The sequence below is a fragment of the Hemiscyllium ocellatum genome, chromosome 5 (genome assembly GCF_020745735.1).
Source record: "Hemiscyllium ocellatum isolate sHemOce1 chromosome 5, sHemOce1.pat.X.cur, whole genome shotgun sequence".
Taxonomy (NCBI): Eukaryota; Metazoa; Chordata; class Chondrichthyes; order Orectolobiformes; family Hemiscylliidae; genus Hemiscyllium; species Hemiscyllium ocellatum.
The window spans coordinates 98,773,771-98,798,933 of record NC_083405.1 but is presented as its reverse complement, the minus strand read 5'-3'; the positions used below and the strand labels follow the sequence as shown (position 1 = coordinate 98,798,933).

The 25,163-nt window shown below is 41.9% G+C and overlaps 1 protein-coding gene across 11 annotated transcripts in view; it reads left to right on the top strand.

Moving 5' to 3' along the window:
• Nucleotides 1-25,163, top strand: part of abi1a (abl-interactor 1a) — a 122,105-nt gene that overhangs the window by 28,849 nt on the left and 68,093 nt on the right. For all 11 annotated transcript variants that reach the window (XM_060825019.1, XM_060825015.1, XM_060825013.1 and 8 more), the window contains exon 2: nucleotides 3,621-3,788. In XM_060825019.1, the coding sequence (XP_060681002.1) occupies nucleotides 3,621-3,788 (168 nt within the window). The remainder of the gene's footprint in view (nucleotides 1-3,620; nucleotides 3,789-25,163) is intronic.

The window sequence follows — 25,163 nt, the reverse complement described above, 5'->3', positions numbered from 1 at the left end:
TATCTGACAAATCTGTTTAGAATTCTTTTGACAAGGATTTCTAAAAGGCTTTTGATAAGGTGTTGTGTAGGAGGCTGCTAAATAAGGTAGGACAACATGGAATTAGGAGCAAGGTACTAGCATTGACAGAGGACTGTCTGAATGGCAGAAGGCAGACTGTGGAGATGGTAGCTAGTGTCTAGCTAGGGGTCACAACTATTCACTTTATACATTGATCTAAATGAAGGAACTGGGGACATTGCTAAGACTGCAGGTGACACCAAGTTAGATGGAGGGACAGGAAGTGGAGAGGCTGAAGAAGGAATTGGAAAGGCTAGGAGAGGGGGCAACAAAATAGCAGATAGATAACCAAGTAGGGGAGTGAGGTTATGTGCTTTGGTAGGAAGATTGTAGGTGTCTATTATTTTCTAAACAGCCAATTAGGAAAATAAATGCAGTAACTGTATCCCTTTTCAAGAGGACTATGAAAGATTTGTCATATGAGGAGCAGTTGAGTTCTCTGGGTGTGTACTTGATGGACTTTGGGTGCATGAGAGGATGTTTTTTGAAACTTGCAGAATACTGAGCAGCCTCCATAGGATTAATTTGACTAAGATGTTCCACAAGCAGAACCCAAGAATACAGTCTCTACAAATGGATGACCCTTTAGAACTGAGATAAATAATTTCTTTTAGCTGCAGGTTGGTCTAATCTATGAAACTCATTGCTGCAGAAGGCTATAGAGACCAAGTCAAAGGGTACTTTAGACAGAGTTTCTTGATTGGTAATGGGTTACAGGGAGAAGGCAGCAGAAGGAGATTGACAACTAGGTAAAAGCAAATTACTGCAGATGCTGGAACCTGAAACCAAAAGAAAGAATGCTGGAAAATCTCATCAGGTCCGGCAGCATCTGTAAGGAGAGAAAAGAGCTGATGTTTAGAATCTAACTGAGCCTTTGTCAAAGCTGAGAACTATATCAGCCGTGACAAAATGACAGAGCAGACTTGGGTCAAATAGTCTAATTAATTCCATTTCTGTATTTTACGGACTCATGACAGATGTGTGATAGAAAATGCAGTTTTAGTACTGAGTGGGTTGTTCAAGATTCAAAAAGGAGGTTAAAAAAGCAAATGAGAGAAGCAAAGAAGAATAATGACAAAAAAAAGTAAAAGGACTGTAAGAGGAATTAGATGGGGACCAAATAGGGGAGAGACATTTGGAGGTAGGATCATGGCTGGCACGTTTAATGAATACTTAGCAACTGCATTTACCACAGAGAACTGCTACCCTGCTCATGGTGACAAGGAAAACCCCAATTTAGAAAGGTTAGACCGTAAGATTTTAAATAGAAGAATACCATTGCAGATTGGACATGTGAATTATGAGTCAAGTGTGGTGCTGGAAAAGCGCATTCGGTCAGGCAGCATCTGAGGAGCAGGAAAATTGATGTTTTTGGGCCAAAGCCCTTCATCAGGAATGAGGCTGGGAGGCTTGGGTTGTAGAGATTAAATGGGAGGGGGGTTGGAGCTAGGGTGAAGGTGACTGGGATAAGGTTGTGGAGGGAGGGGGGTGCGGTGGAGTAAGAGGGAAAATGAGGAAACTGGTGAAAGGGGAGTTTCCTCATTTTCCCCTCTTTTCTCTCTCTCTCCTTCTTCCTCTTCTTCCCCCCCCCCCCCCCCCCCACCACCACATTTATCCTAGTTTCAACTCAGCACTGCCTCATGCCCGATCCCACCTGTTCATCTTCCTTGCCATCTATCCATTCCACCCTCCCCTTTGACCTATCAACTTTTTACCCCTCATCTCCATCCACCTATTGTGCACTCAGCCACCTTCCCCCTAGTCCCACCCCGAGGCACCCAGCCTTCTTCCTGATGAAGGGCTTTTGCCCTAAACATCAATTTTGCTGCTCTTTGGAGAGCTGTCTGACCTGCTGTGCTTTTCAAGTATCACCGTCTCTCTACTCTAATCTCCAGCATTTTCAGTCCTCCCTTTCATCACAATGAATCATGGCTGATCGGTGTTAGCTAGACTGTTGATACTTAAAATTGACAAAACACCGTGATTGAATGAGATACATCCAAGAATTTTGGAGTGCAGGGTCACTGGCCAGTCTTCTGAGGTGTCAGAAGACTAAAATTGCCAAGATTAAACCTTTTATTGAACAAACTCAGCAATTACAAACAAATCAGTTTAATTTCAGTGGTAGGGAAGTTTCTTGAGACTGTTATTCGGGATAGAATTTGTAGTTGCGTGGAGTAAGGGGTCAATTTAAGAGGCGTCATGGCTTTCTCAAAGTGAAATCCAAGTTTAACAATCTGATTTGCTCGAAATTTGAAGTGGTATTGGGCAGGATCAGAGTCACATTGTTTGCTAATGTTTGAGTTCTGCTGCAGCCATTCAGCTCCTGACCTCATTAAAGCCTTGGTTCAAATATGGACAAAAGAGTTGCATTCCAGAAGTGAGGAGAGAGGGACAGCTTTTGACAACAAGGAGCTGTCACAAAGAGCAGAGCTCCCAGAACACATCCTTGTGGAATACCACTGATTACTAAGCTCCAGGCTGAACACCTTCCATCAACTACCGCCCTCTGTCTTGTATGGGCCAGGCAATTCTGTACCCAGACAACCAAATTTCCCTATATCGCATGCCTCCTTAATGGTTAAGTGAGCCTACCATGGGGGAACCTTATGAAACGCTTTACTGAAATCCATGTCCACCACACCCACTACCCTGCCTTTCTCAGTGTTGTGTCACTTCCTCAAATTATTTCGGGTAAGGCTTGTGAGGCATGACCTGCCCATCCAAAGCATTGCTGATAATCTCTCATCAAGCCATTATTTTCCAAATAATCATAAATCCTGTCTTTCAGAAACCTTTCCAATAATTTGCCCACCACCGACACAAGACTGGAATCTATAATTCAGACTTTTATAATTTAGGTTCCTGTCATATCCTACTAAGTCTGCAAACAGTCAAAATGGATGAAAATAAAATTGTAAATGCTTTCTTTTAAAAAAGAAAAATGTCAGACTTGCTGAACCTACTCAATTAGTCTCTCCACTGATTAAATAAACCACTAGAATTTACCTCATTACAGCACTTGGAGTTGGGAAAGCTGTTTGTAACCTTTTTTTTCTGAATCCCCTTAGCGTAACAACATTGAGACTCAGCTGTCCATGGCTAGCTCCATTTTGATTTGTGAAAAGTGAATTTTATATTGGACATATATGTATATTGATATGATTGGTACCTTTACTGCTGTTTTGCAGATTCATTCTTTTGTCATGCAAAGATGTCTGCCCTTTCAGCATGGGCCATTGGAATGGTGGTTTAATGCTGGTTTGCCTTCCCTATGCTGGTATGGATAGGGGCTGTCTTGCTGCCAGAGGCTAATGCGTTCTCAGCATTGGCCTTGTAAGGCAGAGCTTAATCCATTTAAAGACTTAACATTTTTACTTATTATGACAGACCTCTTCAGATGGCTAGTTGCAACACAATTTTCGTCAGTAACTTGTCAATGAGTTGCAAAAGTGTTAGTTTGATATTGCTGTACTTAAGTTCCTAAAGTAAAAACGTTGAAATGTGATCTTTTGTGAAATGCTATAGAAACTCAATTCCAAGTATTGTTTTTGTTCTAGGCCCAAGACAAGAGAAAGGCCCTTGAAGAGACAAAAGCATATACCACCCAGTCCCTTGCGAGTGTTGCTTACCAGATAAATGCTTTGGCAAATAATGTGCTCCAGTTGCTGGATATTCAAGCCTCTCAACTCCGGAGAATGGAATCTTCCATTAACCATATTTCTCAGGTAACTAAATTTGTCCATGAGAAAGGAATAAAATTGTGCAAACCTTTTTGAAAAGAAATGGGTGCTTATGTTTCTTGAAGTATTATGTTTTACTTTTGACCTTTGGGCAATGGTTTACTGCAACGAGTCATCATACTTAGTATCATATTTAATAGTGCATCTAACCAGAATGAAAAGTAATTGTCTCCTTTTTGGAGTTGAGAAAACGATTTTTTGCTTTGGAATGAATTCTAATCAGTTGGGGTGCTGTAGTTAATGCTTAACTAATACTTAGGGTATTTTAGCAATTTTATATCAGTGGTTTTATACGATGATTTAATTTAACATGTGATTTATTTTTAATGGTAGGTCTTTCTTTACTCTTGGAATTTCTTTTATCATTCATATGCTGCATTACTTTGGATACATGAAAATATTAATTTAACCCTTTGAACCCTTTGAACTCTTGGTGCAGATAGTGAGGCTATTTGATCTCTCTGATGGTAGTTGGAAACAGACTAGTTAAATTTGTAACACCTCATACTTTGTTTTCCTCTACAGATTGTTAGGGTAACTTATAATTCATTTGCGCAACTTAATGTTTAAATCGTAAAATTTTGCTTTTCCCTGAATTTCAACATCCAGTAGTACTGTCTGACACTGGGGCTGCCTTTATTTTTTTAATTAGACCTGGAAAATTCCAGTGTTTATCATTCAATATTTAATCACTCCTGTTGAAAATGCATGTGGTTTCAGTTCCAGTGATAATAGAATATGGCTCTGCAGTATGCCTTTCAAAATTAACAAGGTTGTCACACAAATGTACACTTGCATGTGAAGAATGGTCACATAGATGAGGTGGTGGATAACTGGCACAAGTAAAATCAGTAAGTATCAATGTGTTGTGAAAGCAAAAATTCACGAGGGAAAGTAGTGCTGACTGCAGGCTTAAAATATCGACCTGTTTCAGTGTGAGGAGAACTTGTTCGTGTAGGTCTCTGTTTCTTGATTGCTGACCTTTTTTATTTTGTGATCAAGTTATCTGCTTGGCAGGCAACAAACCATGTCCTGTCAAATTGTTCTTTGTTAGTTAGTGCTGTAAAGTTGAAGGCCAGTTTTTTGTTTTTTTTTGCTTTCGTCAGCCTTTTAGAATTTAAAGCTGGTGAACTTTCATGGAGCTTTGCTATTTCTTGAGGTCCTGTTAAGAGTACATGAATAAATTGTGAAGAGCTAGGGTAATGTAGATTGATGTCTAGAATAACTGGATTATCTTCATTTTTGAAAATCCTGAATCAATACATTGTATGTGGCTATAATGTTGAATTACTGATCTGTCATAATTCATGTTCCCATTCTATAACCTCATTGGCAAGGAGATTCAATGTAATTCATGGATATTGTGGTCTAATGACTTAGAATGAAGAATACTTGCTTAATTCCATGTTATAACAAATTATGGAAAAGAATTAACAAGAAAATTAGGAAGATCAGATATTTGAATAAAACAAAAGCCAAGTCACAGCTCATTTGACTCGTTTCCCTTCAGTAAAGGCATTGTGCAGCCTTTAATGGCTGTGTCTTAAGTGTCAGGCTGGTTCATACTACTTGGAACGCCATCTGAATTGGCCTTGTAAGATGCTGAGTTATGCAAAAAATTGCTACATGCAAACAGTTTGGATGGGTAATGAATACATTGAGAAAAAAAGTTAAAATGTAGTCCAGTATGCTACTTTCTGCAATAATACTGTGGCAATTTTAGAAACTGTTGGCATACCTTGTACATGGATTAATTCTTTGTTTTCAAAACAAATAGTACCTCCTTCCACCTATCACATCTCCATCGCCCCTCTTTTTCCCCCCCCCCCCCCCCCCAAGTCCTGCCTCCCTACCTTTTATCTTAGTCTTTTGGACACACTTTTTCCTCATTCCTGATGAAGGGCTTATTTCCTGTTCCTTAGATGCTGCCTGACCTGCTGCGCTTTTCCAGCAACACATTTTCAGCTCTCATCTCCAGCATCTGCAGACCTCACTTTCTCCTTGTATTCTGTAAATAAACTTAATTTTGTCATGCTTCCCTTCCTTTTGAAGGAGTTAATACCTGGACCTCCATGATCTACGTTGTGTTGTAAGGCAAGGATTTTTAAGCAATTTGTACTTGGCAAGTGCACTGCAGTGACGTAATGGCAAGTGCTGGAGAAAGTTGGCAGACCTGGCAGTATCTGTGGAGAGGTAGAGAGTTGGTCAATGTTGAATTGAACATGAACACTGTCCTTCAGGTTCAAAGATTCATGCTGTAAAATGGAGGGGAGATGGCAAGGAAGAGGAGCTGTTTCGAAGAATAAGTGTGTCCAGACCAAAAGGCAAAGGGGAGTAGTAGAAGGGACAGGCATGGAAGTTATTTGTAAATGCTAATAGCAGAAAATAGGTCACCTCTACTGAGTAAGCTCTCTTGCTTGCCCCTTTTTCTGTCTGCCTGTGTTCCTCCCCTTTCCACCCTTCCCCCAACTTCTCCCTCTCCTTCCTCTCTGTCTCTACCCCACCTCCCTCCCCAGCTTTACACCCCTCTTGGTGTGTATTTCTGTCTCTTGAATGATAGGGAAGAGGGGCATTCAGATGTGGGTGGCACAGTGGTTAGCACTGCTGCCTCACAGCGCCCGAGCCCCCGGGTTCAATTCCTGACTCAGGTGACTGAGCGGAGTTTGCAAGTTCTCCCCGTGTCTGCGTGCGTTTCCTCCGGGTGCTCCGGTTTCCTCCCACAGTCCAAAGATGTGCGGGTCAGGTGAATTGGCCATGCTAAATTGCCCGTAGTGTTAGGTAAGGGGTAAATGTAGGGTGGGTTGCGCTTCGGCGGGTCAGTGTGAACTTGTTGGGCCGAAGGGCCTGTTTCCACACTAAGTCTAATCTAATCTAAAAAAAAGTGTTAATAGGTCAAAAATAGACGGGAATATATGAAGATTGAGAATAGCCGTTAACATTTTTGAAGACTGTTGTTTTAAAGCAACAAACTGCTGGAATAGTGAGTTTATTTGGTCCTCTTAAACTTGTTATTAAAAATGGAGGTGAGTTCATGCATTGTATAGAACCAGGCGCATCTAATTGGAAGAGGGATTGAGTTCCAGAGCCGTAATGTCATGCTGCAACTATACGAAATGCTAGTGTGGCCACACTTCGAATATTGTATACAGTTCTGGTTGCCCCATTACAGGAAGAATGTGGAAGCAAAGGAAAAGATGCAGGGGAGATTTACCAGGATGTTGCCTGGTCTGGAGGGACTATCTCATGAGGAAAGGCTGAGAGACTTGGACCTGTTGTCATTGGAGAGGGGATTTGATAGAGTCATACAAGATGATCAGAGGATTAGGTAGGGTAGACAGTGCAAGTCTTTTTTTTCCCCAGGACAATGACGTCAGCTTGTACGAGAGGGCATAACTACAAATTGACAGGTGAGAGATTTAAAGACAGATGTCCGAGGCAGGTCCTTTACTCTGTGGTAAGGCCATAGAATGCCCTGCCTACCAATGTAGTTAATTCAAATTAGTTAATTAGAAATTTAAACAATCCTTGGATGAGCACCTGGATGATGGCATAGTGTAAGGGGATGGACTTAGATTAGTTCACAGGTCTGTGCAACTTTGAGGGCCAAAGGGCCTGTTCTGTGTTGTTTTGTTCTGTGTTCTATGAATATTGCAAGGTAATGAATTTTTAGGGCCTGTTACAGAAAATGACATGAAGCTCTGTACGTTTTTTAGGTGGAGCTATCTGTCTTATCTTTACAGATTAAACTTTTTTTTCCTGTGATCTGGATTCAACTAATAGAACTTACCTAATTATTTACCCATTTGCACATCTGACATCTTAATGTTTAATTTTTTTGTACAATGTTTGCTTCCTGAGTAAACCAGTCTTGTATCCTTTATCAGGTGATTGAACTGTAATATTCCTCTTCGATGTAAGGAAAAAGATGCATGCAGAAACTGCAGTGTTGCAGTTTTCGCATCAGGGTGCTTAGGTGTCATGAATAAATGCTAGTATTGTGTGATTGTTACTGAGTGGAGATCCACAGGCTTGGGCTGATGTTCTTGGAGGCACAAATCCATATACCACCATGGCAATTTTTGAAGTTTGAATTGAATAAACTAATTAAATTTCATACCAGCCAATCTGTCTTGGTTTGTATGGAACTGAGATTTGTTTTACTTAGAAGGATTTCTTTTAAAATTACTGGTTTGCTATAAGAGGATTGCGAGTAATCCAAGATGGAGGACATGAAAAATTTGTGGCTGTCTGAGCTGCTCCTTTTTGAGGTGTTGGAGTTGAGTTCCTCGAATTCCAGGAGCAGTATAATGACTGTTTCATAAGCTGTTACGTTGTTTTGGAACTTTGGTTGTGTCTCTGTTGCTAGGATCGAGGATATCTTTTGAGAGAGTGCAGAATATTCTCAAAGTGGAGAAGGGCCTGCACGTTAGAACTACAGAGGACCCTCGATTTATTCAAATATCATGGGCGGGGAGTATATTGTCAGGTAATCAACTGATGGATAACACAGTTCAGCCAAGCACTGGGACCATGCGATCTAGCCGTATAATCGGAAAGTCGGAAATCTAATGCAGGATAATCATGGTTCCACTTTAATGACATAGGAAGGGAAAACGACAAGATTCTGGAGGGACAATATATTAAGTTAGGCAGGAATTTTAAAGAGGTGTTCTAAGGTCATAAAATCTGGATTACCCCTAGTGCTATGAGCTAGTGAGGGTAGGAATGGGAGGATAGTGCAAATGAATGAGTGGCTGTGAGCTGGTGATGGGGAGAAAAATTCACATTTTTGGATCATTGGACTCTCTTCTGGGGTAGAGGTGATCTGCACAAAAAGGACAGATTGCACCTGAGTTGGACAGGGATTAATATACTGGCAGGGAGATTTGCTGGATCTAAATCGGGAGGATTTAAACAAGCAAGGAAGGGGGTGGGATCCAGGGAAATAGTGAGGAAAGAGATCTATCTGAGACTGGTACAGTTGGGAAAAGTAGCAGGTGAAACATCCAGGAACAAAGCAAAGAGCGAAGTAAGAATTATCACTTGACCTGCATTTATTGCTATGCAAGCAGCCGAACAGGGAAGGTAGATGAACTCGGGACATGGTTATGAACGTGGGCCTGGGATATTGTAGCAATTATAGCGACGTGGTTCAGGGATGGGCAGGACTGGGAGCTTAATGTTCCAGGATACAAATTCTAAAGAAAGAGGGGCAAGAGATGATGGGAAGTAGCCCTTTTTGATCAGGGAAAACATTATGGCTGTACTGAAGCTATTCTTGTCAATACATCCAGGGAATTTATTTGGATGGAACTGAGAAATAAGAAAGGGATGATCATCTTATTGGGATTGTGTAATAGATGCCTCCAATAGTCAGCAGGAAGTTGAGAAAAAAAATTGTAAGAAGATCTCACTTACCTGAAAGAATAACGGGGTGATAATAGTAGAGGATTTTAACTTTCCAAAAGTAGACTGGGACTGCTACAGTGTTAAGGGTTTAGATGGTGAGGAATTTGTTAGGTGTGTACAAGAATGTTTTTTTTTGATTCAGTATGTGAATATAGAGAAGGTTGCACCTTCATACTAGTGAAGATGCAAAACTTGACCTACTCTTGGGAAATAAGGCAGGGCAAGTGGGGAAGCACTTTGGGGCCAGGGACCATAATTCTCTTAGATTTAAAATAGTGATGGAAAAGGACAGGGCAGATCTAAAAGTTGAAGTTGTAAATTGGAGGAAGTCTAGTTTTGATATTAGGCAAAACTTTTAAAAGTTGATTTTGGTGTAGATGTTTGCAGGTAAGGGGATGAGCGAACGAGAGCCAGAGACAGTATGACTGTTGGAGTGGAAAGCAAGGCTGGTGGGTGTATGGAATGCTGATGACTGGAGATATTGAGGTTTGGTTAAGAAACCGAAGGAAGCATAAGTCAGGTATGGACCGGATGGATCAAATGAATCCTGAGAGTCTAAAGGCAGTAGGGGTATGCTTAAGAGGGAAATCGGGAAGGTAAAAAGGGAAATGTGAGATACCTTTGGCAAATAGCATTAGGGAGAGTCCAAAGGGATTTCATAATTTCATTTAAGGAAAAAAGGGTAACCAGGAAGAGAATAGGAATCCTTAAGGATGAGCAAGGCTGCTTATATATGGAACTGCAGGGGGGAAAGGGGGGGGGGGGGGGAAGATGAGAGAGTATTTTGCATCAGTGTTTACTGTGGAAAAGGATATGGTAACTTCTCTATTACAGAAGAGGGGATGCTGGATGTCTTAAAAACATAAAGGTGGAGCAATTTCCAGGACCAGATCATGTGTACCCTAGAACTCTGTGGGAAGCTTGGGAAGTGATTGCTGTGCCCCTTGTTGAGATATTTGTATGATTGATAGTCACAGGTGAGATCGGCTAATGTGAAGCTACTACTTAAGGTGGTAAGGCAGTACCAGAGATCTAAAGACTGGTGAGCCTATGTTGGTTGTGGGTAAGTCATTGGAGGGAATCCTGAGGAACAGGATTTACATGTATTTGGATAGGCAAGGACTGATTAGGGGGCTTTGTGCATGGGAAATCATTTCTCATGATCTTGATTTGAGTTTTTTGAAGTAATGAGCTGAAAATGTGTTGCTGGAAAAGTGCAGCAGGTCAGGCAGCATCCAAAGAGCAGGAGCACTGACGTTTTGGGCATTTGAAGTAATGCATTTGAATTACTTTTTTTTGAAGTAATGAGGATTGACGAGGGCAGAGTGGTAGCCATGATGTATATGGACTTCCGTAAGATGCTTGACCAAGTTTCTCATGGTAGACTGATTGACAAGGTTAGATCTCATGAAATACAGGAGGATTTGGATACAGAACTGTCCCTAACGTAGAAGACAAAGGCTGGTGGTGGTGGAGGATTGCCTTTCAGACTGGATGCCTTTTGACCAGTAGTGTGCCCCAAGGATCTGTGCTGGATCCACAGCTTTTTGTCATTTATATAAATGATTTTGATGTGAACAGATGAGGTACAATTAGTAATTTTTTTGTAGATGACACATCAAAATTGAATGTATAATGGACAGTGAAGAAGGCAATCTTCAAGTAGAATTGGCCCATTTGATCAAATCCCATGGGCAGTGTAGTGACAGTGAAGTTTCAATTTAGATAAATGCAAGATGCTGCATTTTGGAAACCCATATCAGGCAGGACTTGTACACAGGTCCTGGGGGGTGTTGCTGAATAAAGAGACCTTTGGAGTGTAGGTTCATAGCTCCATGAAAGTAGAGTTGCAGATAGATAGGGTAGTGAAGAAGGCATTTGGTATGCTTGCCTTTATTGGTCAGAGCATTGAGCGTAGGAGTTGGGGTCATTGTGGCTATACAGCGCATTGGTTAGACCACTTGTGGGATATTGATGCAATTCTGATCTCCTGCTATATGAATGATGTTGTGGAACTTGAGAGGATTCGGGAAAGGTGTACAAGAATGTTGCTAGGGTTGGAGGATTTGAGCTGTAGGGAGAGGCTGAATCAGATGGGGCTATTTTTCCTGGAGCGTCGGAGGCTGAGGGGTGACCACCTTGAGGTTTATGAAGTTGAGGGGCTCTCGAAGGTTGAGAGCTGAGGTCTCTTTACACTGAATGAGGGAAATTTATTTTTTTTTAATTGATTGATGTGTAATAATGTATTTGAGTTGTTTTGTAGAGTAGTATAGTAGTTGGTCTAATATTTTTGTAATGTCACTTTCATATTTTTGCAATTTTATAATTTTGTAAAGAAAGATTTTATTCAATAAGAATATTTTACAAAAAGGTTGAGGGGCATGGAGAGGGCAAATAGGCATTGTCAATTCCCTGTGTTGCAGGAGTTCAGTACTTGAGGGCAACATTTCCCCACAGAGGGTGGTGTGTGTATGCAGTGAGCTGCCAGAGGAAGTGGTGGATTTCCCTCCCTTTCCTGGACCTCTCCATCATAGTCTCCGGCAACCAACTAACCACAGACATCCACTATAACCCCACCAACTCTCTCAGCTGCCAAGACTACACGTCCTCCTACCTGACCTCCTGTAAAAACGCTGCGCCTTATTCCCAATTCCTCTGCCTTCGCCGCATCTGTTCCCAGGATGATTAATTCCACCTCAGAGTCCCAGATGCTCGCCGCCTTCCAAAGTCACAACTTCCCTTCCCATGTGTTTGACTATGTCCTCCAGCTCATCTCCTCCACTTCACATGTCACTGCCCTTCCCAACACAACAAGGACAGATTCCTCCTTTCCCCTCCCCTCCCCCCCCCCCCCCCCCAAAGTCCTCACCTTCCACCTCACCAACCTTCACATACATGGCATCATCCTCTGCCACTTCCACCACCTCCCAATGGACCCCACTACCAAAGATACTTCCCTACCCAGCCCTATCAGCATTCCAGAGAGACCATTCTCTCCGTGACTCCCTCATCAGGCCCACACCCCACTTCCTGCCACTGCAGGATGTACAAAACCTGTGTTCCCACCCCACTCGTCCATGCAAGGCCCAAGGGATCCTTCCGCATTTGTCAGAAATTTTGGTACAGGTACAGCTAATGTTGCACCCGTTGTGATCTCGTGTACGTCGGGGCGACAGGATGCCTCCTTGCAGGTCATCTCAGAGACATGTGTGACCACACTCTCACCCTCTTGCGCCCCGCCCCCGACCACTTCATAATTTGTTCATGGCATTTGAGTTGAATAAATGCAAGGTGTTGCATTTTGGTAAAACCGACAAGGACTGGTCTTGTGCGGTTAACGGTGGGTCATATTGTTGAAGAAACACTTGGATTTGGGTACATAGTTCTTTGAAAGTTGCATTACAAGTAGACCAGGTGGTTTAGAAGGTGTTTAGCCTGCATGCTGCCTTGGCTCAGAGCATGGAGTGTAGGAGTTCAAATTTCATGTTGAGGTAATACAGAATGTTGATGAGGCCAGTCTTGGAGTGCTGCATGCAGTTCTAGTCACCCTGCTTATTGAAAGGATATTATTAAATTGGACAGGGTTCAGAAAACCATTTATAAGCATATTATCAGGACTGGGAGGTTTGAGTTCTGGGAGAGACAGGTACGTTCCTCAATGAATCGTGAGAGGTGACCTCCCAGATGTTTAAAAAAAATCATGGGTGTAGATAAGATGAATAGCCAAGCTTTTTTTTACCTCTGGTAAGGGAGAACTAGAGGGCACAGGTTTTAAGGTGAGAGGAGAAAGATTGAAAGGGGACCAGAGGAGCAGTTTTGTTTCCAAACTGGGTGGTTTGTATGTGGAATAAACTGTCAGAGGAAGTGGTAGATGCAGGTACAGTTTTATTAGTAAAGTTTGAAAGGCACATGAATAGGAACGGTTTAGAGGGATTTGGGCCAAACATAGGCAAGTGGGGTAAGTTTTTAGTTTGGGAAAGTTGGTTGGCATGGATGAGTTGGCCGAAGGGTCAGTTTCCATGCAGTGTGACTCGGAATTGAGAATGTACTTCATCTCTGCCTTCTGAAGGACAATGATGGGCAATAAATGTGGATCTTGCAGTGATGCTCACATCTCATATTTGTTCAGAAAGAAGATTTAAGTTATCTAACACATCCCTTTATTTACTTTTATTTGTCAAATGTAAAGTTAAGTCATGCTTTGTCCTCTAACTCCATTCTGAATATCCTTGACTTGGTCGTTTTTTTTAAAAAAGTGTTTGCAACTCTATCCAGCAAGTAGGACTGAGGGGACTAATGGGTGCTCCTAGACCTGTGCCCTAACATTGGACTGTCCGTATGACTAATTGTATGAAGTTAACTTTGAGAGTGGACTAACTAGAGGTGTGGCTTTAGTATGATACAGATTTTGTTTGAAGTGCATGCTGCTAAGTAAGGGGTGTGAAGTACCAGCAATAAGGTGAAGAATTGGTCAGCTGGAAAACAGTGCACTCGGTTTTATTTTCTGGAGGACCTGTGTGTATTATCATTGGATGTGACTGGACTTATTTTTCTCCAGACCAATTTAGGCTGTGTAGTTGACCTTGAGTGGTAGGTGATATTGTAAGACCCGAAGTCTCAGTGACTTCAGAGCTTCAGGTTGATGCATGGCCCAGTATAGATTTAATGTTTGCCCTGTCTTTTATGTAGTTGTTGGAACCTTTTTAACTTTCAGTCAAATAGAAGATTTCACTGATGTACTTTTATGAATTTATTGAGTTACTGTCCTGTTGTTGTGACTCTTACTGGGAATGATTTCCATAGCAGTGCTCTGGTACCTTGTCTAAGTGGCCATTCTTCATGTCTCCTCCAGGGAGTTGATGGTGGATTGACTGAATCTGATCCTGTCATCGCATGTAGTTTTCAGCAGTGATTTGAGTGTTGATATGGAGTAACTTGTTTGGTTACCTTTCTCACTTGAAACTTGATATAATGTCAAGCAAATAAGTAATCTAATGATCTGGGAAATGTTGAACTAAAAAGTAGATTTTGGATACCTTTGGTATTTTAATACTGTTTAAAATGTTGAATGATGCTGCTCACAGTGGGTTAAGTTTAGTAAGATCATTTACAAAATTCAGGAAGTTAATTTTTTTGCAGTAAATTACTAGATTTATAAGGAGAGCATACACTTTTGCTTTTTTGCAAATTAGATTGTGATTAATAAAAGTTCTCCTTTGCTGCTCCTCCATGCATAAATCACTTACTGTATGCTTCCTTTCTGATCCCATGATCTTGTACTTTCCCAGGAAAAGACTTGAACTGTAGTCCAGGAAATACTGACGAACTGCTTCTCTCCATGAGCAGGCAAGCAAAAACCTGATGACCAAAAGTATTATGCCATTTAATTGTTTTTTTTTGTGGTGCGCAACTGTAATTTGTGAGTTGTTGAGGCTTTTTAATCTATGGTAACCTAGGGTAGCACATCTCGAGCAGTAAATAACTTTGTATCGCTCAAGTGTAATTTTCAAATTTAGTGCCTATTTTAAATTTAGTATATGCCTTGTCTACAGTGAAATAGCAAACAACAGAAATGCCATACCTGATGTGAATTTTAGTAGCCAGAAAATGTTTTTTAATTTGTTGTTGGTTCTCGCATTCTGGTATAATCGTCACTAGATCATTTGGATGTGATGGTATGAGTTGGTTCCAGATCCACAGGGGTTATTTAATCCAGCAGGATGTTGAAAGTGCATTACATTTGTTAAGCTTTCAAGAGAAAACTTTAGATGTCTCCAAAATTTTTATGACTTTATTTCGGAGTGAAAAGTTATTGATAAGCTCGTACTTGCCTGCTCTTTTGAACATCCCAAGGTTGTTGTCCAAATTCAACACTGCAAAGATCGCACTTTTAATGCTGTGTTTAGAACAGATTTGGTATATCATCATTTCTATATTTTTACTTCAATATGGTTTTTTAAATGTTGAATTAATTTGGTTTAGCTATTTTTATCCCTGCAGCAAAATGCAGGGTGTTTATTCTGAAACCAGTCTGAATGGAGCAGGAGAGCAGTTCGGTTTACTTGTGACATTTTATCATTGTAGTACCTTTAAATCTTGTACGTAGTGGTGTTCAGTTCGGTGAAGCAGGCTGCTTCTAGGGCACTACTTTTAATTTTACTTCAAGTTTTTTCATGATCTAGTATTTGCTGAACATTGAGTTTTCTTATGATTATTGCCAGGCAGTCTCAAATGCTATTAACAAATCTAAACATGGTGGTTAAATTGTACCAGAGCTTCTCCGTGATGGGTGCATTGCCAATAAACCTGGGGAAGGAGATTGTAGTGCATATAATTGACTTGCATAACAGTATTTGCAAAGGCCGCTACCAAGGGATAACTCTTTGATGTGTGGAAGATTTTGTGAATTTTGCCTTTCCTGATTGGCTTGTGCTGCAGCTGACTTTGGGCTGCAAACCTACCATGCTTCACAAATGGAAGGATACCAATCTAATCAGCCATGAGGGTATCGTTTAATCTGAGAATTGCAACTATTGTTGACCCGGAGGGTGAATGATGATCAGCGAACCTGACTTGTGTACACTGGCCACTTATACTGCCACTGTATTGTAAGTTGGTGTCAGAGAGATGTACAGCATGGAAACAGACCCTTTGGTTCAACTCATCCATGCTGACCAGATATCTAACCCAATCTAGTCTGACCTGCCGGCACCTGGCCCACATCCCTCCAAACCCTTCCTATTCATACACCCATTCAAATGCCTTTGCAATATTTAAACCATATTAGCCTCCACCACTTTCTCTGGCATACACCTACCACCCTGTGAGTGAAAAAGTTGCCCCTTGGGTCCTTTTCATATATTTTCCCTCTCATCCTGAACCGGATCGTGAAGCCGATTGGTATGCTTACCTTTATTGGTCAGAGTACAGGAGTTGGGAGGTCATGTTGCGGTTGTACAGGACATTGGTTAGGCCACTGTTGGAATATTGCGTGCAGTTCTTGTCTCCTTCCGATCCTATCGGAAGGATGTTGTGAAACTTGAAAGGGTTCAGAAAAGATTTACAAGGATGTTGCCAGGGTTGGAGGATCTGAGCTACAGAGAGGCTGAACAGGCTGGGGCTGTTATCCCTGGAGCGTTGGAGGCTGGGTGACCTTAGAGGATTACAAGATTGAGGGGCTTGCTTAGGATAAATAGACAGACAAAGTGTTTTTCCCTGGGGTTGGGGAGTCCAGAACTAGAGGACATAGGTTTAGGGTGAGAGGGGAAAGATATAAAAGAGACCTCTGGGGCAACTTTCTCATGCAGAGGGTGGTATGTGTATAGAATGAGCTGTCAGAGGAAGGGGTGGAGGCTGGTCCAATTGTAACATGTATGAGGCATTTCGATGGGTATATGAATAGGAAGGGTTTGGAGGGATATGGGCCGGGTGTTGGCAGGTGGGACTAGATTGGGTTGGGATATCTGGCCGGCATGGACGGGTTGGACTGAAGGGTCTGTTAGCATCCTGTACATCTCTGATTTATACCCTCCAGTTCTAGACTCACCACACCCCCCACCCCATCCCATGGCAAAGACATAGGACAAATAGACAATCAGTGCCCCTCCAGATTTTATAAACCTCTGTAAGGTCACCCCTCAGTCTCTGCTCCATGGAAAATTACCCCAGCCTATTCAACCTCTCCCTATAGCTCTCATCCTCCAACCCTGGCAACGTCCTTGCAAATCTTTTTCCGAACCCTTTCAAGTTTCACGACATCTTTCCGATAGGAAGGAGACCAGAATTGCACGCAATATTCCAACAGTGGCCTAACCAATGTCCTGTACAACCGCAACATGACCTCTCTGACCAATAAAAGAAAGCGTACCAAACACCATTTTCACTATCCTATCTACCTGCGAATCCACTTTCAAGGAGCTATGAACCTGCACTCCAAGGCCTCTTTTTGTTCAGCAACACTCCCTAGGACCTTACCATTAAGTGGATAAGTCCTGCTAAGATTTGCTTTCCCAAAATGCAGCACCTCGCATTTATCTGAATTAAACTCCATCTGGCACTTCTCAGCCCATTGGCCCATCTGGTCCAGATCCTGTTGTCATCTGAGGTAACCCTCTCCGCTGTCCGCTACACCTCCAATTTTGGTGTCATCTGCAAACTTACTAACTGTACCTCTTATGCTCACATCCAATTCATTTGTATAAATGATGAAATGTAGAGGACCCAGCACTAATCCTTGTGAAACTCCACTGGTCACAGGCCACCAGTCTGAAAAACAAACCACCACCACAACCCTCTGTCTTCTACCTGTTCAACCAGTTCTGTATCTAAATGGCGAGTTCTCTGTATTTCATGAGATCTAACCTTGCTAACCAGCCTCCCATGGGGAACCTTGTCGAATGTCTTACTGAAGTCCGTATAGATCACATCTGCCGCTCTGCCCTCATCAATCCTCTTTTTTTTTTACTTCTTCAAAACACTCAAGTCAAGTTTGTGAGACATGATTTCCCATGCACAAAGCCATGTTGACTATCCCTAATCAGTCCTTGCCTTTCCAAATACATGTACATCCTGTCCCTTCAGATTCCTTCCAACAACTTGCCCCCCACCGAGGTCAGGCTCACTGGTCTATAGTTCCCTGGCTTGTCCTTGCCACCTTTCTTAAACAATGGCACCACGTTTGCCAACCTCCAGTCTTCCAGCACCTCACCTGTGACCATCGATGATACAAATACCTCAGCAAGAGGCCCAGCAATTGCTTCCCTAGCTTCCCACTTAGTTCTTGGGTACACCTGATCAGGTCCTGGCGATTTATCCATTTTCATGTGTTTCAAGACATCCAGCACTTCCTCCTCTGTACTATGGACATTGTTAAAGATGTCACCATCTATTTCCTTATGTTCTATATCTTCTATATCCTTTTCCACAGTAAATATTGATGCAAAATACTTGTTTAGTGTCTTCACCAATTTCCTGTGGCTGCCCACACAGGCTGTCTTGCTGATCTTTGAGGGGCCCTATTCTCTCCCTTGGTACTCTTTCGTCCTTAATGTATTTGTAAAAACCCTTTAGAAAACTCCTTAATTCAATTTGCCAAAGCCATCTCGTGTCCCCTTTTTTGCCCTCCTGATTTCTGTCAAGTATACTCCTACTGCCTTTATACTCTAAGGATTCACTTGATCTATCCTGTGTATACCTAACATTTCTTTAGTAATTGAGCATTCCCTATACCTACCAACTTTTGCTTTCACCCTAACAAGAATATACTTTCTCTGGACACTTGTTCTCATTTCTGAAGGCTTCCCATTTTCCAGCTGTCTCTTTTACCTGTGAACATCTTCCCCCAGTCAGCTTTTGAAAGTTCCATTGCCAGTGCAATGTAGATCTGAGCAGGTTGGCATGTTAAATTCTGTGGAAGGTTCTGTATTAAGCATTGTTGAGTGGCTCAAATCTTTTGAGAGCACTCCTTGTGCTACCTGTAAACCTGTATATTTTACTGAATCCCATTTGAGTTGGTAAATGTGCAGTTACACAAATGTTGTGAAACTGTCTAGTTGCCTACCAATGTATGTTATGTGTAACCTATAACATTGTGAAATCATTGTAAAGTTTGGATGCATGTGTTGATGTATAAACTGAAGTTCACTATGCCCTTGCAGACCTGATTACCACTGGAGTAAAGACTAGTGTTAAGACCAAGTGCAAATGGGGACCTTGCTGATACAGGTGTAAAATAATGCAGCAGTCCTGTTATTGAAGCTGAGCTACAGGAAAAAAACAGCTGAAGATATTTGTTTATAATAGCATTTTTGTTGAGGTGGAAAGTCAAAACTTTCCCTGCATGCTTATACCCTACATGCGTTCTCAAGAGTATAAGTTCTGAGTTTCGTGACACACTAGGTTCAGCTGAGCGTAACTCAAATCAGAAGTTAGAGTTAACAATGGCATGCTGCAGGCAAGGGTAACGGGTTTATAAGGTGGCAAAACGGTCATTGTGTAGAGCCATGTAACAGGATGACATGTTGCATGTGATCTTCATCTATTTCAATTGTCCAATTGGCGAGACTAGATGTAAAGAGAATTTGACAATTCAAAAACGAATTGAAAAGTGAAATGTTTTGTGGCTGCTTTGTTTGTTTTTGAAGCAATGTTCAGAGATGGAAGGTAGTGTTGACACTGTTGGATTTGAAGTTCCAAGTTGAACAGGATGCCAAGGTCCACTACTTTGTTCTCTGCGCATGCAGAAATATTTCAGCCATGGCATTGATCAAAGTGACTGAAATTAATGTACACAATGTAGTATTGGAGCTTAAATCAGGTGCTCAAACTTCATTCTACCAAAACCTGATTTTCAAGGCTAGAGGACCTGACAAGTGAACATTGAGTCTACCTGTGAAAGGCAGCAGGGCTGACTGGTAATAATTGGGATTGGATGTATGAGATGTAGATTTGGAGAGAGCTGTAGATTTTGTTTGCGGTTTTAAAATGCATGCAAGGTCCAGCATTTTACTGAAACATAGTCTGAATGTGGTCTACATGACTTCTTGTTGGACTGGTTCAAACTAAGTTGGGATTCGAAGCTGCCTTGCAGTGTTTCACTTTGGTAGTAGTTGTCTCAAAACTTTTTTTATCCCAAAATCTGACTCACTTTTGGGAAGCCCTGTGCTAAATGCTTTCTATGCTTTCATTCTTGTGTATTCACCTAAATATTCTTTGCTATTTTTACTACTTTGACCCCAAAATTGGTGTTTTGTAGGAAGTGTGCTAAACTTAGCATGTTGTGGATTATCTGGTTTCCTGTAGTTTTTGCAGCACTTTCTCATGGGAGCTGCTTGTCGCCAGCAAGGCCAGTATTTCTTGCCTAATCCTCTCCTCCTCATCATGGAGTTACTGGACACTTCAGAGGGCAGTAAGTGTTTGGAAAACCTGTATTATTCTGCCATCTGTGTGGAGGGAGACCGAAATAGGCCATTCAGCCCTTTTTGAGCCCATTGTTGCTCAAGAAGGAGAAAGGGATAAACCAGGAAACTGTAGGCCAGTCAATCTAACCTCAGTAGTGTGGAAAGTATGAGAAACAATTGAGGGATGGAATTAACCTGCGCTTGGAGGGGCAGCGATTAATCAAAAGTAGTCGGCATGTTTTTAAGGAGTACAATTCTGACCAACTTGATTGAATTTTTCAAATATGTGACCAGGTGTAGATTGGGCAATGCATTCAATCTGGTCTACTTGGAATGCAGCAAGGCCTTTAGGGTCCCATATGGGAGACTGTTAACAAAGATAAGACTGCATGTGATCCAAGGGAATTTGACTAATTTGTTAGGGAATTGGCTGAGTGGCCAGGAAGCAAAGGGGTGATGTGTGTTGCTGGAAAAGGAAATAATTCTGATGAAGGGATACGGCCCGAAATGTTGATTCTCCTGCTCCTCAGATGCTGCCTGACCTGTGCTTTTCTAGCAATGTGCTCTCAACTCTGATCTCCAGCATCTTCAGACCTCACTTCCCCCTGGAAAAGGGGTGATGATCAAGTGTGTTTTGGTGTCTTTGGAAGCCTGTGTCTTTTAAAGATTCACAGAGAGTAGTGTTTGAGCCCTTGCTGTTCTTGATTTTCTACTTTGTTGAAAGCAGAAAAATTGTTCAGTAAGTTTGCCAATGATATAAAAATTTGTGGGGAGGAGAATACCCTAGATAATAAGGACATATAGACAATATGATTTGTGACAAACAAAATTAAATCTGATTAAAGTGTGAGATAATGTGGTAGGACAAACAAGGCAACAGAATACAGGATGAATGCTACACTCATGGAAGCATTGAGGATCATAGGACCTTTTTTTTTAAGTGCGTGTTGCCTGTCCCTTATGATAGCAGAACGAGTAGCTAGTGGTTAAGGCATATGGGATACAGAGGTAGCTGGGACATGGAGTTTTAAGAGCAGGGAGGTGATGCTGGAGCTGTATTAAAAAGTTAAGCCATGACTAAAGTCTTGAGTGCAGTTCTAGAGTCCACATGATAGGAATGTGCAAGCGCTGGATAGTGCAGAGGAGACTTACCAGGATGTTACCTGGCCTGGTCAGTTTGTTTTGAAGAGTTTGGATAGAATGGGTTGTTTTTTTCATTACATCTGAGGAGACTGAAAGGGGATATGATTGATTGATGTGTATAAAATTGAGACCGGCAAGGATACATGAAAGGGAGGTGGAGGGATCAATGACTGGGATGTAAAATTAAGGTATAGGGTAACAGCTTTAGAGGAATTGAAATATTTTCATCCAGAAGGTGGTAGGATTATGGGACTCATTCCCTTTTAAAGGTGATGGAGGCACTCATCACCCTTTAAATGTACACTGATGCCAAGGCATAGAAAGTTATGGGTCACGTGTTGGAGCATGGGATTGGAGTAGTTAGCTGGTTGTTTCTGACTAGCACAAATGTGATGGACTGAAAGGCCTTTTATTGTGCTATAGATCTTTGACTCTGAATCTGCTCTGGCATTCAATAGGTTCATCACTATCTAACCCTGAACTCCACTTTCCTGCCTTTTCTTCATCACCCTTGATACCCTAACAGATTGACCATCTTTCAGCCTCAAATATCCTTGACAACTCAGCCTCTGCACCCCTTTGTCCTTTGAATACTGTCCTTTGATATGAGCTTCCTTCTCATCTGTTAAGTAGTGGACCTCTTACCGCGATTATGCTTTGTGGTCCTAGACTTTTCTACAAAGTGGAATAACCTCCACATTGACCCTGTCTTACCCCTGAGCATCTTTTAAATTGTTTATATTGAGAGGTAAAAATGCCATGTTTTAAAATGTTTGAAGCATTACTTTCTTGTACACCATGGAAGAGACTTGCCTCTGGATACTGGTTTGGCTGCTGGGATGAGTGTCTGCAGGACAGCCAGCTGCTTAGGTTAAAAGAACAGGTGGGCCTAAGTACACCTTTCGGATCAGCTGTGTCTCTGTGTCTCTCTCTTTCTTTCTCTTCTCTCTCCCCCCCCCCCCCCCCCCCCCCCCCCCCCCCCCCCCCCCCCCCCCCCCCCCCCCGGACGGGGGGCACTGAGTCACCCCTCTGTTGTATACTTTGTCCCTTGGCTCTGCAGATGAGCCAGGTGATGGAGACTCCTTTTTATATGTGCAAAGGCTGGTGGTATTCTTTATGCATCAGATAACACTTGCTTCCTGGCCCAGAAAGGTATTTAAGCAAGAAAGTTGTCCAGCAGCTCAATGCTGTCTATGGGCCTTGTCCTTTCCCTTTTCCAGCAACCCCCCTGACAATGAAAGCCTCTAAGATCTTCCAGTTTAAACATTACTGATTTTGTTTACTTTATTATTGATGAGCTTGTCTGCTGAGGCCCACGCTCTGGAATTTCCTCAAACCCCTCCCTTTCTTTTTGAAGATGCTTCACAAAACCTACTCTTTTGACTGAAATTTCAATCACCTGTATTATATTATGTGGCTTGAAGTTGGATTTCATTTGAAAACACTTGCATGAAACACTTTTTTAGGATATTATTTTATATTGAAGGTGTTGTACATGTTGGGAAATGATGCTGCATTGGACTGCCTCCAGAATGTGCTCTGGCCAAGTGAATTACAGTACCTCATCTTGCCTGATTTCTGGAGTAGCTGGAATGGTGTAGGTGGACTCCAGTGCCATGACATCAGGTGGCATGCCAGCGGCTACTTAAAATCCTTGATGTGCCGAAGATGAGAAGGTACAATGCAATGGCCTCAGGATGTCGTGCCACCTGGACTGTAGCTAGATACACAAAAACTGCAGATGCTGGTGTCTAAATAGGCAGGAGGCTGGAAGAAGACAGCAAGCCAGCCAGCATCAGGAGGTGGGCAAGTACCATTTTGTCCTAATGAAGGGCTACACCCAAAATGACGACTTCTCCATTTCCTGATGCTGCTTGGCTTACTGTGTTCTTCCAGCCTCCTGCCTGTCCATCCCAGACAGTAATAGCAGTGTCATTAACTTGGCTCATATTTCCATGACATCAGTCAGATGTTTGTATTTGAAATGCATGGAAGATGTCAGGTATATCAGCTAATGGAGGTAGCCTGGTTTTAAGATCATTGGATGTTTTAAAAGGCTAATTGTGTCAACTTGCAGGAGACTTTTGAAGTAACAGTTGTTCAGGGTAATGCAGTGATATGTACTTCCCAAAGGCATTTGCTAAGATGCAGCATAATAGGTATCTTAGTAAAGTTGCATCTGTAGAATTCAGAGTAGTAACATGGATGCAAAATTGGCAAGAAACAATCAGCTAAGCGTTTTGGGTAGAGAAAAGTGTGCATTGGTGTTCCACAGGGATAAATGCTCGCACCACAAATGTGTTAATGACTTGAGTATAGAGGGCACCGTTTTGCAGATTTGGCAAAACCTGGAAACATTATGGAGTGGCTGTGGAGAAGTAGCTTCCACTTAGGAGAGACTAAGAGCCAAGAGCACAAGAGTGAAGGGGTGATCCTTTAGAACTGACATGAGCAACTATTTCAGCTGCGGGGTGGTGAATCTGTGGAACTCTGCTGCAGAGGGCTGTGGAGGCCAAATCATTGTGTATTTAAGACAGGATTTTGATTAGTCAGGGGCTCAAGGATTACAGGGAGAAGGAGAATAGACTTGGTAAGTGACATTAGCACTGCACCAATATTTGCCCCCACTAAACTGTGAGGATGTAGTCGGTTGGAACATGCAGGTGTGTGACCACTGAAATTTAACACCAGTGCAAAGTGGTTGCTCTTGGTAGGAAGAACAGAAGAAGTAATGGAACTAAAGATGGAGGAGTTTTGGGATAAACATGGATCCAAGGCCTTGCAGGAACTTGGGCTTGTACAAAAGGCGTTGATCTCTGAAATGTTAGTTTAGCTTCAGGTGGAGTATCATGTCCGAATCTGAGCGCTGAACTATCAAGGTATAAAGGCATTATGGTTGGTGTGGAAAAGATGTACGTGAATAGATGTCTGAGTGAGGGAATTGAGATCACATTTATACATTGGAGAGCTGCATCATTTTAAGATTCAGAAATACTCAAAACGATGATCTCGGGATGGAAATAAACTGTTCTTTAGGGAGAAGGATTGACAACACAAGACACCAGTCTTTTTAAGCAAGAGGAATTGGAGGCTTTTGAGCTGCTTCCCCATTTAAGATAGTGGCTGATATTCACATCTTAAGAAAAACTCATAGGATGCTCGGCCCTTTGAACCTGTTATACATTCAATGTGGCCAATCTGCTTTTAATCACAACTCTTACATTCCTACACACCCTAAACCTTTCATCCCCTTTAGTAATCCAAGAATTATCTACCTCTGTTTTTTGAGGAAGGATATTCCAAAGATTCGAACCCTCAGGAAACCAACGTTTCCTTTACTATTTTAAGTAGATTATTCTTTATTTGTAAACTCTGAATCCTAATTCCAGATTCTCCCACAAGAGGAAACAAACTTTCAACATTGATTCAGGATCTCTTGTGTTTCACTTAGATCACCTTGAACTCTTCTGAATGCCACAGGAGACTTATATAGCCTGATAAGCTTTTCCTTTAGGCAATATACCCATTTCAGATTCCAGGACCGATTTATGAATAGTTAATGTGGCTTTGTGGGTGGGAAATCATTTCTCATTAACTTTGAGTTTTTTTTGAACAAGTGACAAAAAAAAATTTGATGGCAGAGCTGTTGATTGTTGTGTATTTGAATTTCAGCAAGGTGTTCGAGGTTCTGCATGGTTAGATCACATGGAATCCAGGGAGAGCTAGCCATTTGAATAAGAACAGAAGAATAGGAAAATATAGGCCAGTCAGCCCATCGGGTCCGCTCCGCCATTCAATCATGACTGATAGGTTGCTTATCCCCATTCTTCCACTATCTCCCTGTAACCTTTGGTCCCCTTTACAGTCAAGAACCTACCTATCTCAGAGTTAAATATACTCAATGACTTGG